General features: G+C 44.0%; 1 protein-coding gene across 1 annotated transcript; it reads left to right on the top strand.

Moving 5' to 3' along the window:
• The first annotated feature begins 1780 nt into the window (after positions 1-1780).
• Positions 1781-16989, top strand: ZBTB8OS (zinc finger and BTB domain containing 8 opposite strand). Its single transcript, XM_074934711.1, has 7 exons — positions 1781-1921; positions 6605-6629; positions 9770-9891; positions 10166-10248; positions 10647-10699; positions 12339-12375; positions 13639-16989. The coding sequence occupies exons 1-7, from the start codon at positions 1834-1836 to the stop codon at positions 13723-13725; spliced, it is 495 nt and encodes a 164-aa protein (XP_074790812.1). The 5' UTR covers positions 1781-1833; the 3' UTR covers positions 13726-16989.
• Positions 16990-17261: the final 272 nt, after the last annotated feature.

Here is a 17261-nt window from a genome sequence, read left to right as displayed (position 1 = left end):
ACAAGGGCTAGAAATTTACTTTAAAAAATTAAAGTTGAAATTACACCTCTACCCCGATATAACCCGGTCCTCGGGAGCCAAAAAATCTTACCGCGTTATAGGAGAAACTGCGTTATATTGAACTTGCTTTGGCCTCAAACATTTCTGTCATTAATAGTCACTTCCCAACCCCTGACTGACCCCTCAGAACTGCCAATGCACCCAACCCCCCCTGTTCCCTGTCCCCTGACTGCCCCGCCCCCTATCCACACCCCCGCCCCCTGACAGGCCCCCCGGGACTCCTATGCCCTATCCAACGCCCCCGTTCCCCATCCCCTGACTGCCCCACCCCCAGAACTCCGAACCATCCAACCCCCCCCCGCTCCTTGTCCCCGACCGGCCCCCAAGACCCTCTGCCCCTTATCCAACCCCTAGGCCCCGGCCTGGCACCCTTAACACACCACTCAGAGCAGCATGTCAGGGCCAGACATGCTGATGCTCTGATCCGCAGGAACGCACAGCCCCGCCCCCCAGAGCGCTGCTTTACTGCATTATATCCGAATTCGTGTTATATCAGGTCACGTTATATCAGGGTAGAGGTGTATCATGCAATATCATGATTCCAGAACCTGGGCCTTTAAGAAGACACTACACGTTGCGAGACCCTCATGATAAAATCACAAGAGCTGGCAATACTGTTTTGAACCAGTACAATTTCCATCAGCTGTTGAGGATGCTAATTGGATTTAGCTGCAGATAGCTCCTTCCACATGCAAGCAATTTAAGGAAAGAGCAAGGCTGGTCACTCTGTGGGGAAGGGGAAGATACAGTTGGGGGATAAATACTTGATTACAGAACCTGCAGTTGACACGTGTTTTCTGGTCCTGAAGTTTATTTCCATTTACCTTTCAAATTAAAACGGGGTTTGAAAGTCTGAAGAAACTGCAAACAGGCTGACTTTAGGAAACTTATACTCCTCACTGGGCCCTGACAGCCTTGTTCACTAGGGACCAGGTCCTATTCAGAGCCCCATTGACTTAAGCATTTGAGTGTGTTTTCAGGATTGGGGCCTAACAAACAGTTGCTGCCCTAAAGAACAGATTTCACTTTTATTTGCTATAGTGACATGGTTGAGAGCTACAGAGTCTGCATTTGTGCCAGCTGCTGTGATTTTGGTGGGCTTTATAGGGGCTTGTTTTGTAACATGTCTATGTTTAGATTACCATATGCACACTGGGCATAGTTCTGTAAAGTGCTGAATACCCTCAGATGCCATTAACTTCAGGGGGAGTTGAAAGCATTTGACACTTGGAAGCTCAGGCAGGCCTCCTATACAACTGACTTGTTACTTTGGTTTTAATATCATTCTATTATTTATGGAGCATTGACAGCATGCTTGGGGCTGTACAGAACATAAAGGAAGACATTATTCCTGCTCCAAGGAGTTAACAATTTGTGGCCCCAAACGTGCAAAGACTTATGCACATGCTTAACTTTACCCACTGTTCATGTTCACTATTCATAGCGCATAAAGTTAAAAGCACATGTCAAATCTTTGCAGAATCAAGGTCTAAATTTCCCCCATGAATGAAGGATTTGGTGGCATGGGAATTCAGAGAGGCACATTTGAAATATCACAGTTCCATAGCCTCCTACAGTTGTGGTGCTAGCTACATTTAGTTACAATAAAAGATCTCTTCCAAAATTGCTATTGATACTCCTCAGAGACTGGCCTGATAAAAAGAGAACTCTCTCTTTAAGCACCAGCATCACGTGTGGAAACTTCCCTGACAGCCTGGAAGGGGGTGGCCATTTTTATAAAGCAGGAAGTGAGTAGTGCACACTAAAGTGATCATGGCAGATAACTACAGGGACTATAATCTGACAGCGGACCAGCAGGCCATTAAAGCCAAGTACCCACCCCTCAATAAGAAATATGAGTGTGAGTATTCCTAGCCTTGTCCAGACATAGTGCATGGGGTGCTGGGCGTGGGGTGGGGGTGAGGGGGACTCTGGAAAGGTGAGTCTCCTTAATACACGGGTGCTGCATGCTGTTTTCACTTTCAGATTGTGGGTGCATGCCTGTAGATTAACTGTAGGGGTTGTTTGTGATTCTTAATTTGTTGAATTACTTTGTGCCTTTCTGTGATGTAAATAACTATACAATGACTTATTCATCAAAAGCATCCAGGGAAACACTCCTTCTAAGCTGTTTCTTGTCTCTAAACAAATGCTTGAGATCTTAGCTGGATAATGTGTTTTTTCCGTCTTCTTCACTACACGTTTTTCTGTTTTTGTTTTTGCATTATGTGCTTTAATCTGCTGCTTTAAGACTTTTGCCTGGGCTTTTTTCCCCTTCCCTCCCCAGGAATTCCTTCCTGCCTTGATTTAATAGCTTTAGGCACTTACAGGAAGCAGCCTGAGTCTAACTGTAGTTTTATTTAGGCTGTGCCTATTTGGGAGAGTAGTTTGTGTAATTTATTAACATATGTTTCAGGACTTGTTCAGCTCTTAAGCCTAGTATAGCCTAATGACAGCAGCATGTTCCACCAGTCAAAAGGGAGCCAATCTTCCTTCTGTAATCAGAGAAGATTTTTATTCTCTGGCTGAAATGAGTTAGACTCTGTAGCTGTTGTTTGTTAGAGATAGTTGGTAGGGAAACTATTCACAAAGCAGGTAAGTGATTATGGAACCAAGAGCGTGGTTTCAGCTGTAATGATCTGTTGTATGTTACTTATTTTAGACCTAAGTTTAAATCTGTCTCCAACAATTTCACACACCTTTTGTATTACTGTGAGTTGACTTAAATTCTAGATCCCTAAATTGTGGCTGTAGAAAATTTCATATGTGTTTAAAGAGTTAATATTACATAATTTAAGATCAATTTTATATTGTGGGTTCCTCGTTTTGTAATCCTTCTTAATGGTTTAAAAGTCAATGCCACATATTAGGGTGTTGGCCGCTTAAAAGCTATAAATGAACAGAAAAGGCTTGTGCACTAAGCCTGCAGAATATCCGGACACATGACACTTCTCAGCCTTGAGGGAAAAGAAGAAACTGTCACAGACATCTAGTCATCATCACTTGTTTGCTGTGTTGATGCAGTAAACACCTTTAATATCTCATAAGAGCTGGCAGAAATCTGTTTTAGCTAGAGATAGGAGGTATAGACTGTATTCATCTTTGCTTTGAAATTCAGTTCTATAACTTATGTTGTTTGACAATGCAACAACACTGATACACCAGTTCTAGGTTTCCCCTATTGATTTTAATAACTAATGTTTTCACTCAAGCGCTAGCTCACTTACTTTTGTCCCTTAACTTTGCTCTCAATTAGATTTTGTTACTTAAGGTCATCATACTCTTTATTTGTTAAGTGTACTGTCCTCTCTTAAAACCGTTATTGATACACACATCCCAAAACCTAGCTGTAAAAGCCTTTTAAGAAAGAGAGAGGTTTTGCTTAAAATTGTCTTTCATAATCTTAAGGGGGAATCAGGATTTGGAGCATACTGCACTGGCAATAATAAAATGGAGAAACTGTGCCATCTTGGGTGTGATCACGCTAACACTAGGCATAAGTCAATGGGACTACTAAAAGTAGTAAGAATTATTGGTCAGATTTTCAAGAGTGCTCTTCACTCAGCAGCCGTCTGAGAGCTGACGGGCAGTATTTGTAGGATTGGGCCTAATGTCTGCATCTTGCACTGTAAGTGCGCAGAGCACGACTTGTTAGCCCTTTCACTGGACTACTCTGTACATGACTCTGTACAAAGAGATCTGTCTGCAATGGATTGTACGGTCCATGTATACACTTTTTTTGGATCAGTTAGTGGCTGATGACCAGTATTTTGACTGTTCATGTATCTGCTTTAACTGCACAGGTTTGGAAATTTAATTTTTTAACTACACTTTTAAATGTAAACCTAATGCCTTACAAAATGCAGCTATACTAGGGAGCCGCCATGTAATTGAAGGCATTTAGGGTCTGATCCTCTGAGTTACTGGTGTCAGTGGGAATCAAGCGCTCAAGTGTTGGGGAAGAGTCTGCATGGGTTTTTTTCCTTTTTTTTTTTTTTTTTTTTTTGTAAAGAGAAATCATGCCTCACCAATACACTAGAATTCTTGAAGGAGTCAACAAGCATGTGGACAAGGGGGATACAGTGTACTTAGATTTTTCAGAAAGCCTTTGACAAGGTGCCTCACCAAAGGCTCTTAAGCAAAGTAAGCTGTCATGGGATAAGAGGGAAGGTTCTCTCATGGATTGGTAACTGGTTAAAAGATAGGAAACAAAGGGTAGGAATAAATCATCAGTTCTCAGAATGGAGAGAGGTAAATAGTGGTGTTCCCCAGGAGCTGCTACTGGGACCAGTCCTATTCAACATATTCATAAATTATCTGGAAAAACGGGTAAACAGTTAGGTGGTAAAATTTGCAGATGATACAAAACTACTCAAGATAGTTAAGTCCCAAGCGGACTGCGAAGAGCTACAAAAAGATCTCTCAAAATTAGGTGACTGAGCAACAAAATGGAAGATGAAATTCAATGTTGATAAATGCAAAGTAATGTACATTGGAAAACATAATCCCAACTATACATATAAAATATGGGGTCTAGCTGTTACCACTCAAGAAAGAGATCATGGAGTCATTGTGGATAGTTCTCTGAAAACATCCACTCAGTGCAGCGGCCGTTAATGATGCCCAACATTCTATTTGCCTTTTTAAGAAAGGGATAGATAATAGGACAGAAAATATCATATTGCCTCTATATAAATCCATGGTACACCCGCATCTTGAATACTGCATGCAGATGTTGTTGTCCCATCTCAAAAAAGATATACTGGAATTGGAAAAGGTTCAGAAAAGGGCAACAAAAATGATTAGGGGGATGGAACAGCTTCCGTATGAGGAGAGATTAATAAGACTGGGACTTTTCAGCTTGGAAAAGAGACAACTAAGGGGGGATATGATTGAGGTCTATAAAATCATGACTGGTGTGGAGAAAGTAAATCAGGAAGTGTTATTTACTCCTTCTCATAAAACAAGAACTAGGAGTCGCCAAATGAAATTAATAGGCAGCAGGTTTAAAACAAACAAAAGGAAGTATTTCTTCACACAAAGCACAGCCAACGTGTGGAACTCTTTGCTAGAAGATGTTGTGAAGGCCAAGATTATAACAGGGTTCAAAAGAGAACTAGATAAGTTCATGGAGGATAGGTCCATCAATGGCCATTAGCCAGCATGGGCAGGGATGGTGTCCCTAGATTCTTCTTTGCCAGAAGCTGGGAATGAGCGACAGGGGATGGATCACTTGATGATTACCTATTCTGTTCATTCCCTCTGGGGCACCTGGCTTTGGCCACTGTCGGAAGACAGGATACTGGGCTAGATGGACCTTTGGTCTGACCCAGTATGGCCGTTCTTAAGTTCTCCCCAACTTCTTGTATCCAGTCCTGATCCATCAACATTATGCTTCAAAATTATGGTGCAGAATATTGTTATCAATTACAACACCACACCTTGTTGTATGCAAGCAGCAAAATACATTCTGTACCACCGGCTGCTTTTTTCTTATTCAGCTCAGTCCTCTCTGGGGTATCATGCCTACAATGGAGGTGGGAGTACACTTTAATTGTAAAATTAACTTGGTTACATTGTCTGTGCTTGACTTTTGCAAGTGGGAGTCAGAGCACAAGCACAGGGAGGGGCTGAATGTTGATGAGCTGACCCAAAGAATGGATTAATTGGAGGGGGATAAAAGGTGGAATGGCCTAGAATAGCATTTTAATAAATAAAAACTGATTTTAAAAAACGGTGGATACAGTTAGACAACCTGGCTGCATAAAGGAAAGACTGACCTATGCATGGATGTGCTTGTGCTGAGCTGAAGCTGTTAGGAACTTGTAACCACAACATTTTGGGGGGGTTTGAAGGACTAACTCTTACCAGAGCCTCTGCTGGAGTAGGGGTGGGAATGGTCTTTGGTAAACTTATTATTGCATGTGTAGAATTGTTTTTAATTGTGGTTTTCTCTGTAATGCTTTCACCTTAAGAGTAAAAGTGCTGACTTAAGAGTTGTGTAAGAGCATAACTGTAGGCAGTTAAGCTGGCTATAGCTTCTGGGATGGGAGCAAATCACAGACCCTGGTCTATTTAGGCAGTCTGACTTGCTGGTAATAACACCGTGTAGGTAGGGAATTGTGCCACCTGGAAAAACCCCATTCAGGAGGGGGAGAGAGATGCAGGTCTCTCCCCAGGAGAGGTGATGGCTGGGAGCTGGAGGTTTAAGAGTGAGTGCCCTTGGTGGACCACAAAAGGGGAACACTGTTGAAGCTGCCCTGAATTGTACCATGTTATCGGTGGTTTCACTAGAAACAAGTTAGCTTTTTGTGGTTTTTCTTTTAAAAACCTGTTCTGTCGACATGTGTTGATGACACTGAATTAAATCTTTTCCAGTGTCATTGTTAATTAATCAGATTAACACACTAGCTGGAGCTTCAGTGTCAAAACAAGCACAAAAAATTATCTTGTTATTAACAGGACCTGACTTTTTCTTCCATATTATTGCTTATTTTTAAACCACCATGATGATCTCATAACTATTCTTCTTCTACTCCCTCAGATCTGGATCACACAGCTGACGTGCAGTGAGTATTTACAGCTGCAATTTCTACTCCTGGGGGAATTCTATGCCAAAAAATTAAATTCTGTGCCCAAAATTTTAAAATTCTGCAAAATTCTGCATATTTTATTTGTCAAAATATCACAGTATAATCATGCCAGTTTCAGTTATTTTGGTAATTTATTTCAAAATATCTGTCAGCAAGTTTATCTGTAACTAAAAAAAGATTCTGGTAATTTTTTTTGACAAACAGATTCCTTACTAGGCATATTAGCACAGAACTTTGAGTAATTAATTTAAATTACAATAAAGAACTAAGAGTAGTGAGTAGAAGTAGAACTCGATGAAGTGAGCTGTAGCTCACGAAAGCTTATGCTCAAATAAATTTGTTTCTAAGGTGCCACAAGTACTCCTTTTCTTAATACAGAACTGTATTTCCTGCACCAGTCAGAAGCAGTGCAAAGGCTTGGGGGAGTCAGGGGTAATGGAGGAGCTGAGGGAGAGGGAAGGAGCCTGAAGTGAACCTGGAGGGTTGTTGGATGTGGCTGGAAGAAGTATGGAACAGTTTGTTTGTTTGGGTGGCGAGGGGCAGGCTGGATTGTAAGGGAGTTTGGACGCCTCCCTCATGCAGACCCTTGCTGACCCAAATCCTCTCTCATTCAGTCAGGCATATCTGCCCGTCTCCCCACACCTCCCATCCCCATGGGTCTCTACAGCCTTCTTCCCCATCCTTATGTGTCCCTGCAGCCCTTCTCCCCCCATCCCCATGTGGCCTTGCATCCCAATTCCCATTCAGCTAGAGGGATTTGGCTGGTGCCTTTCCCTGTGTGATTCATGAGTGGCTCTGGGAGCATTCATGCAATCTAGCTGGCTGCAGGGCTCCACATGAGGTTGTGCTGAGTGATCACAGCTCCTAGAGGGGTTTGCTGCTGGTCACTAGCAAGGCATTATGAGACACAGCCCAGGCTGGAGAGTTTAGGGGGCACAGCGGTCCCACGGTCCCAGGCTGCACTCCGGGAAACCCATTACAAACTTATCAAAAGAGAAATAGATAAATATATCCACCCCCCATGCCCTCCCAAGAGAAACCATATAGTTGAAATGAAACAAAGAATATCTAGCATCCCAGCAGTGACGTTGGAATCACTTTTATAGTGAGGGTGCTGAAAGCCATTGAACAAAACTGGAAAACCTGTACATGATAGAAACTACTTCAAGCCAGAGGGTGCTGCTGCACCCCTAGTTCCAGCACCCCTGCATCCCAGCATGCTTAGGTATGCATTCCATAAGCTCAAAGGGGATATATTTGGCCCAATTCTCCTCTCACATCAGTTTACATTGATGCAACCCTGCTGACTTCACAGTTGCTCCTGATTTACATCAAATGTGATAGGAGAATTAATCTTAGTGAGGTTACACACAGAAATTTACTCCTGGGGGAATTCTGCGCCACTATGCATACACAGAATTTCCCCCCCACACACACAGAAAATTCATTCCGCCCCAGAAGTGCTGTAGTTCCACCTTTTGCCCACTAGAGGCTGCTGTGGCGCTAGAACAGCCAACAGCACCTGAACACAGCTGGCTGTTCTGGGGCCACAGCAGCCTCTGGTGGGCAAAACGTGGAACTGCAGCACTTCTAGGGCAGAATGTATTTTCTGTGCATGCACAGTGGAGCAGAATTCCCCCAGGAGTAGAAGTTCATCATTGCACCCTGCCTGCAGAGCCAGGTTAGGACAAAGAGTGGGGCACACAGGGCTGCTAGGGGTAACAGACTAGGGTTCAGAATAGCTAGTTGGGGGGACAGACTGGGGCCTGGGCTCAGGAGCTGGTGGGGTGACAGCATTGAGCCAGAAGCTCCCAGCACTGGACCTCAGGAATATACCGTCTTGCACTGCTCAAGATGGGCAGTGCAAATTTAGTAACTGGTTGACTACTTCATCAATGGAAAGTGTACATACACCAACCTTTGCAAAACCTGAGCAGATTTACCACACACGTCAGGCAAATTCACTGGTAAAGATAAACAGTAAAACAAATGTATTGACTACAAAAGATAGATTTTAAGTGATAGGCAAAAAGTCAATTAGTTACCAACAGAAATAAAATATAAACATGCAATCTAAACTCTCAACCCTATTAGACTGGGCAACAACTAGATTAAGGAGTCTTTCTCACCCCTCTGGATATTGCAGTTCAAAGTACACAGATTTCACCCTTGACGTCTGGACCAGTCCCCTCAGTTGGAGTCTTCAGAGTGTCCTTGTTGGTTGCAGCATAGGTGGGTGAAGGAGTAAAAGGCCAAGCCTGGGCCCCCTGTGTTGTAGAACAAAAGTCCAGGCATGTCTCAGGGCACTGCTGAGTCTCCAGGCAAGGTTGAGCAATTCCTCTGGTGTGGCCTCATGCAAGTGAGTCATTGAATTGTAGCTCCCTTGCTGGACAAGGGTGGTTGATGGGTTGTTTGACATCCTGCCCGGGTGTTGGTTACTTTCCTTGCTGTTTCCTCTGGCGAGCTATCATCTGGCTAATTCCCCAATTTACAGCATGTTTTAGTGACAGCCATACAACACAATTTTCATAACTTCACATCCATCTATGTATATCATTAATGCATAGAGAAATGACTTTCAGCAGATCATAACCTTCCCACTGATACCTTACAAGGCATGTTTTATATGTAATATCACAATTATATACAGATGAGGAATATGGGGGGTTACAGGGTGCTCCCCCAAGGTACAGAATGTCACAAAGGTATGCCTAGAGTGCTCCTGAAATAAGTCTGAGCTACATGGAGGTGTTTTAATTCTTCAGCTCCTTGTCTCTTCTCTTCAACCTCAGATGTTCATGCTACCTCTCTATTTCCAAGTGATCTATTTCCATGCATGCCAACTGTCCATATTTAGGAAGGACATCACTTCTTTTAGTAAAATATTTTCTACTTTCCCACTCTGTCCCTCCAAAAGGAAGCTCCTTTCCTCTTGCAATATTTCAACAGTGCTTCCCTAATCTTCTTCCCAGATGCCCCTATTCATAGGTAATGGCAGGTCTGCACTTCTCTGCATTCACTTCCTTTCCCACTTATACTAGCACCCCAATCTTTCATCTGCATCCCCCCACTTTCTTTGTTACTATTGTATGATGGAGTAATGCTGATGTCTGTAGGTTACATGCCTGGGGAGATACCTTGGAAGAGACATTTGAGCAGTGTGCTATGGCTATGTTTGGCTACATGACGGATACAGAGACGGTTGAACCCTTGGATACTATAGAAGTGGAGGCAGAAGGTAAGAAGGCAGTGAGCCTATTGTATGAACTCGTTGAAAGAGAAGTGCACTGAAATTAAAAGGTCAGAAATTAAAAGGAGCCAATCTCAGTTGGCTCCTTAGATGTAGTACTGGTACCGATTTATTAAATACAGATTTACATGGAGGAAATCTGAATCTTCTAGTACTTTGTCATCAGGAAACTGCCCCTTTGATATGGACTGAAAGAATGTTTGGGAAGTTCTTGACCAAGCTCCCGGTTGAGACACTTTCTCTCTCTGCTTCTATCCTGTAGGACATGACCTGCTCTCTCTTCTCTACAACTTCTTGAATGAGTGGCTGTATAAATTCAGTGCTGACCAGTTCTTCGTACCCAGGGTAAGTCTCTTCCATCTTACAGGACAGGACTATTCCCTACCAACACCTGCCCTAGGTACACAGGGTGGAACCAACGAAACACTTAGACCCGCCAACACATCAGGGGGATTGTAGACACAAGGACAGGGAGAGGCAAGGCACATATTCTTAGTTTTGCTGTTGTAAAGGCTAATGAATAGATGCCATTATACCATAATAACTGTTCTATGTACATCTGAATTCTGAACCTCAGTGTGTCTCTGAGGCTGCTCAAACGCTGGCTTTTAGGTTCCGATGGTGATGTGAATATTGGCTTTGTATCGAGGCATGTTCACTGGGAGTCTTCATCTGGTGGTATAAATCAATATGAGAAGTCCTCTTAATGGCAACTTTTTTCCCTGTTTCTTTTTTCCTTGCAGGAGGTGAAAGTGCTTCACATTGACCGAATGAGGTACAAAATAAGGTCCATTGGGTGAGTAATCAGCACCATCTCATTTAAGAGCGAAATTCTGAAAACCAGTGAATAAAGACTAGGAAGGAGTGGGGGGGCCTTGGGCAAGTCCTTCTGTCTGTGTCTGTCCTGTATATAAAATTTAAGTATCTATCATGCTCTCTCTCATGAGGATTAATCAGCTAATCTTTGTAAAACTGTATAATACTACTATTATTCTGATGTGTTTCAGCCAGTTGCTATCAAAGACTTGGAAGCAGACCGGAAATAAAAATAATCTGAGCCCAGAACTTCAGGGAATTACTTAATACAATACAGGGACTGTAGGCAAATCAACGTCTCTCCGCTTCCTTCCTTCTCCCTGTTTTGTAGGACTTCTCTAGACTAGGATTTAAAGGTGTGATGTTAGATTCAGCTAGCTCAATCTAACTAACCTCTTCTAAAATTCTAATTGAGACAAAGCGGTTGTACTTCAGAACATGTTAACCTGATGGAGTTAAACCCTAGGCTCCCCCTTAAGTTTTATCTTGACGAGTTTAAAGTGTTTGAACTATAGCAGCCTTATTAAGTTTAGGATGTTAGCACATGGTTAATTAATATATTTTCCTGGTGTGGGTTCCATAGTCTAGACAATGCCATAGATGCCCAGTTTCACTCCCCCTGGACAACTTCTATAGCATTTACATACATGTTGATGATTCAATGGATTTTTTGGGGGGGATTAGCTTTTCAGTGTTGTAGCTGACGGTACACTGTGTGTATTGTACTTGCATGAGGAGACTTGAAAGGACCAGAATAACTTCAATCCTCCCAATTCTATAGGGGAACTGTTAAGAGTGAATCTCTAATGCATAAGTGAAAGGAAAATGGGCTTTGTTTGTTCTCCTCTCCCTTCTATCTATCTTAAGTCCTTCTCTGGGGCCCTTTATCTTAGTGCCTCACGGGCTATAACGTATTTATCCTCACAAAACCCCTGTGAGGTGTAGAAGTGCTATCATCCCCATTTTACAGATCGGGGAACTGAGACCGTGAGAGGCTAAGTGACTTGTCCAAGATCACAGAGGAACTCTGTAGAAGAGCCCCACCCCTATTCTTTTATGTCATGGGTTGCTGCCTAACCACTGGCTCATGCTTTCTCTCTTCCACCCACACCTCTCCTAGCAACCCTGGCTTATGGGAGTGACCTTTCGAGCAATTAGTTGGAAAAATTCCCCTCCATGGGGGCACAAGGGATGGTGTGCCATTCTCTCCCCTACAGTGGGAGTTACATGTTTTAACTACTAGAGAGGGTGTAGTATGTTGTTCCCTGAACTACTTTTCTTTTTTTTTTCTTCTGTTAATAGCTTGTAAAATTGCCCAAGAGGCTAGAGCCTGGAACAGGAGGTTTTTTATATATTTAAACAAGCAAGGAACAAAAAACTAGTATCTTTGCTGGGATGGCTCAGCTCTCTGAGATAGTAACTATCCTCCACACCACCTCAGTAGTTACGCTATGAGAGAACTACTGAGGAGAGTTAATCTGACCTTTCCACAAAGTGGATTTCCTCTAAGTGACTCACTTGCACTGGTGATTCCAGCAATGATAGTTGTTGAATTAAACCAAAGTTTCAACAATCTCCTCACACTTATCTGTGGGTTTGTTTTTTGTTTGTTCCCTAAGGTGGGGGGAAGAGTTCTCTTTACCCAAACACCCTCAGGTATGTAACAATTGCTCTCTGTCTTACAGTTTCATGGGTATGACAAAGGCTTTTCTCCTAAGTTATTAAGAGAGCCAGTTACAAACTTTTCTGCGTAATTAGATGCCAGTATTGCCTCTGATACCAAAGCTCTTGCTCACTAACTGCCATTTGTGAATGCAGCAATTAGCACTCCTGAAACTGAGTGTCTGGGTGATTACTCATGAGCTAGTAGCAATGAGAAGTCCGTTGTCTAGTTGAGCCAATGAAATGCAAACCAATCCAAAGTCAGGGTGCTTACACTGGCATTATAGTTATTAGGTTGCTCTGTTGTAAATTCTCTAGAGATTCAGTAATAAACTAATATAATCCTTCCTGATTTCCCTCCCACATCACCCAAACTGTGGTGTTCTGTTGTGGCTAGTTGATGGGAGTTGGTGCTGTGCAGAAAGTAACTTTGTTCTGCTACTTTCCCATCAGTCACTGACCTAGACCAGTTACTACATGGTGATGTCCCAACCTTTACACTCCTAACAAGTGCAGCACAGCTGTGCTTCTGGGGAAGGATTTTTTATTTTTTTTTTTTTTAAACTAAGCGGTTTTCAAACTTTTTAGGCTCTTGAGTAGCAGCCGTGTTAGTCTGTATTCGCAAAAAGAAAAGGAGTACTTGTGGCACCTTAGCATCCAATGAATTGAGCTGTAGCTCACGAAAGCTTATGATCAAATAAATTGGTTAGTCTCTAAGGTGCCACAAGTCCTCCTTTTTTTTTTTTTTTTTAGGCTCTGTACCCCTTTCGAAATAATATAGTCTACTGCATGCCCCTATCTGACATAGGTGGGGGAGGGTGTGTGGGATCATGTGCCCCTCCCCAATTTCTGCCTTCCATTTAGCAACAGCTTCTGGAGGTTTTCACAGAGGTCAGGCAGGGGGTGGAGGTGGCACTCCCTCCCTGAGCTGCCTGGCATCGCTGGCCCAAGCCACCTTGTGTCCCCGCTCATCCCCAAATCTTCTTCCACACACCCCTAGGGGGCACCCCGCCACAGTTTGAAAATCTCTGTACTAAATAAAATGCGTTGTCTGCCACTACAGGATTTTTCTTATGTACCCCCTAACGAGAGCTCACATACACCTAGGGGTACATATACCCCAGTTTGAAAACTACTGTAAACTGAATAGCATTCCCAGGAAGCCAGTAAACATTCATGTATTGCTGTGATTCATACAGAGCCACTGCTGGGGCTCATGGTTTACAAACTCTAATTTCCTGTGCCCATTCCCTCTAGGGTACTGAGGTCAAGGCAATAACTTATTCAGCAATGCAGATCTATGAAGAAGGGACTCCAGAAGTGTTTGTGATCATCGATATCTAAAACAAGAAGAAAACTGCTGAAAGGAGTGAATACTTGTCATTGCTGGCAAAGGTCCCACACGAACTCTGTCATCCATCTGGAAATAATGGAACAGTTGGCTATAAATGTATTGTAATACTTAGACCCAATAAGATGCTCCATCAGCTGGGAGGAGGAATCACAGGGAATGGCCACCTATGATTTTACTCTGAGGATGGTGAACCAGGCTGGGAACTGCATATCCAGAAAGGAGAGCTAGGTTTCTCTGGTGAAAAGAAAGGGATTTGTAGGGAGTCTCTCAGTAGCACTGATACTTTTATATCGATTTTTAAAGGCCAGCATTGGTACTGGGTTCCTTTTGAATGTAGGTGGGGAAATCAAAAGGGGGTTATTTTTATTAGCCAAAAATATATTTTATTGAGTTAGCAGGATGTCATAGATCTGAACACTTTTTTGCCTTCTTTTAGAGAAACTACCTCTCCTCTGTTTTGCACTGTTTTGATATAGATTTTAATTTGCTCATTCCAAAGTGGCATCTCTGTTTCACTTTATTTAAAGCCTCCGAGGGCATGTCTACACAGGAAACTAAAACCCATGGCTGGGCCATGCCAACCGACTTGGGCTCAGGCTGTGGGGCTGTTCCATTGCTGGGTAGACTTTCAGGCTGGGGCCCAGGCTCTGGGGCCCTCCTACCTCACAGGGTCCCAGAGCTTGGGCCCCAGGCCAAGCTTGGAAGTCTACACAGCAGTGAAACGACCCCACACCCAGAGCCCTGCAAGCCTGAGTCGGCTGGCATGGGTAAGCCACAAGTCTCTAGTTGGTGTGTAGACATACCTTGAGATCTCTGCTGCTAGTCTGGCCTAATGAAAGGATTTACCATGATAAAAGTCATCTTGACCTGTCTGTGTTAAAGTGAAAAGATGCCACTAGGTGGTACTGGATCTCCTCCATAGAACACTGGTGAACTCCTACTGTAATGAAGCATGTGTCCATGTGAGTGTAGTACAGTACTAAAGTTTCCTCTTGCCCTTCCCACAAGCAGAGGCTGCATTCACCACTTCTGGGGTAGAAGGGAGTCTACCAGGATCTGCATGTCCCAGAACAATTAGATCTTGGAATATGAAGGGCACTTCTCTCCTGTTCCCGTGATGGCAGTCAATAAACTGGCTACTTCTTTCTTAAGACCGTAGAAACGGTACAGAACATTCCTCCACTGTAGGACAATGCATTGTCATGCCGGAGGCAAACTCTGACTGAACACCTTTCCTACAGAGAAGTGTGTGTAAACTTCACCAGTCTTCATTGTGCTATACAGTTCTGAGACCTTGCAAGTAAACAGTGTGGAAGGTTCCTATGTCTGTCTTTAAATGCTAACGTATATTTTGGGTTGGCCTTTACTAGCAAGGGATGGTTGTGGGTGTGTTAGTGGGGAGGAGAAAGAGAATAATTACAGCAAGTGGAGTTTTTTGGGGGGCAGGAGTGAGTAAATTATATTTTCAGCAGCTCTAAGGCACCTTCATGCTGCCAGGGGCAAACTAGAATTGGGACCCATATCTTTCACAGTAGTGTACAAGTTAACTGTGCGAGTAACAGTTCTTTGCTGTTTGAACATTATTGCATATAGGTTTGCATGCATTATTGCATATAGGATCCATGCAGGACAATTGTCATCTTTTTGAAATGACCACTTACTAGCTCTCCTTTTATTATCAGCATAGGAAGTGGGATGTTTGAAAGAGGGAAGGAGCAAATCACCGACAGGTATCAGTTACATCTTATCTGCAGTTGTCTCTGTTTGGCTCAGTATAGCATGTCAGAACTAGGGTGACCAGACACCAAGTGTGAAAAATTGGGATGCGGGTTGGGGGTAATAGTTGTCTATATAAGACAAAGCCCCAAATATCAGGACTGTCCCTGTAAAACTGGGACATCATCACCCTAACGAACCCCACTGCCCACTACTTCAAAAAAGGAGAGTCTATTGTACTATAACTAGGAAAGGTTAATACTGTGTTTAGTACCCTTCCCTTCTTCCATTGTATTTTGAGAAAATAATTACAAAGTGTAGAAAGGGCTGCCCACTTTAAGCAGCTTTCTTTTTTAAAATGTTTCACTTAAGACCGCCTTTAAAGGGACGAACGGGTTTTCTTACAATCATGTTACTGTGCACATGTCCATTTAAAAATCTCTTCAATTTAGTTGCATGTATAGTGTGAAATAAAGTTGACTTAATTGTGCAGGTTTTATAACCATCTACCGAGAACAGCATCTCCTGGAGGTGAGAGAGTGGTGGGGTTAGTTTTGTAGGTGGAGCAGGGCAAATACCATCACCACTTTCCTTCCCTCTCCCTCCAGTTGACCCTCTGCAACTCTGTTACACATGGGCAATGACATATTGGCTAAACTGCCCCTCCCTCAGGCTGTTGCAAGATGTACAGTTGTGTTGGCTGCCTGCTGCTGTCCTCCACCCCAATGCAGCCAGCTCTGGGGTGATGTCCCGTTTGCCTGTTGGAGTGAGATGTGTGCGAGCCTGAGAACTAGTTGAGCTGATGTGAGTGAGGTGGGTGTGTAATACGGTGTACAATATGAGGTGGGGGGAACCAGCCTGGGCCATGAGGGAAGCCAGCCCTCAGCAGGACATGGCTGGGCCAACGCTGGCTAGTGGGTTGGAGCCAGAGAGCAGAGGGTTTATAGCATAAGAGTGGAACCAAAAGACGTCACCTCTCTGAGGGCCGGGGGGTGAACGGGGACAATCTCCCACCCAGGCCAGCCCCTGTCCCTCACTCGAGGCAACTCCTCACCCCATTGGGCAAAAACGGTCTGCTGATTTGTTCAGCCAATAGCAGCGTGGAGTTGACGTGGGGCTGGCGGAAAGCTCTGCGGAGCTTTGTTTACTCCACAGAGCTGTTTGAGCACTGGGTCAGGTCCCACCCATGCAAAGCAGCTAATCGGGAAGGAGTTCTATTGGACCATGTGGCTGTCAATCAGTCATCTTAATTGACCTATCACGGGGGAGGGGGAAGGAAGACAGGATAGTTAGCCCAACTTCCCATTGGCTGTCAGGTGGCTGTATTCAGCCAATGGGGCGTCGAGTTGGAATTCTGTCACCAGAGCAACTTCAGGCGGGTTGGGTTCGGTTCCCGTTGGTGCCTGAAGGAGTTTCAGGTGGGGCTGGATGTGGCATGTCAGGTCGATTTTTGGCATGGGGCAGGGGGGTAGCACGGTCCCCAGTGTGAGGAAAGGTAAAGGGGCAGCAGCAGTGGAAGCGTGAGCGGAAGGCCCTGTAGGGGAGGTTTGGGCCCATCCTGAGGGGATAGAGGGGGCAGGGTGGCAAGGGCTAGCCCGTGATGGGGCTAGAGGTAAGAATGGGGGAGGTGGGGTGAGGCCAGTGGTGCTGGAACAATTTTTAGTGTGTGTGGTGGGTGGGGGAGGGTGCTGAAAGCCATTGAACAAAACTAAACCCTTGTCTGATGGAAATCAAAGCCAGGGGGTGCAGCCTCACCTATAGGTGCCTGAACTAGAGGTACTATCTCTGTATGACAGTATTTGAGGGGGGG

The sequence above is a fragment of the Natator depressus genome, chromosome 19 (assembly GCF_965152275.1).
Source record: "Natator depressus isolate rNatDep1 chromosome 19, rNatDep2.hap1, whole genome shotgun sequence".
Lineage (NCBI taxonomy): Eukaryota > Metazoa > Chordata > Testudines > Cheloniidae > Natator > Natator depressus.
This window is presented reverse-complemented; position numbering and strand designations above follow the sequence as displayed.

Bases quoted from the DNA above. Each gene is read 5' to 3' on its own strand.
- ZBTB8OS (XM_074934711.1), top strand. From the start codon at position 1,834: ATGGCAGATAACTACAGGGACTATAATCTGACAGCGGACCAGCAGGCC. The intron at 1,922-6,604 runs GTGAGTATTCCT...CTACTCCCTCAG, and splicing joins CCTCAATAAGAAATATGAGT to ATCTGGATCACACAGCTGAC. The intron at 12,376-13,638 runs GTATGTAACAAT...CATTCCCTCTAG, and splicing joins CTTTACCCAAACACCCTCAG to GGTACTGAGGTCAAGGCAAT.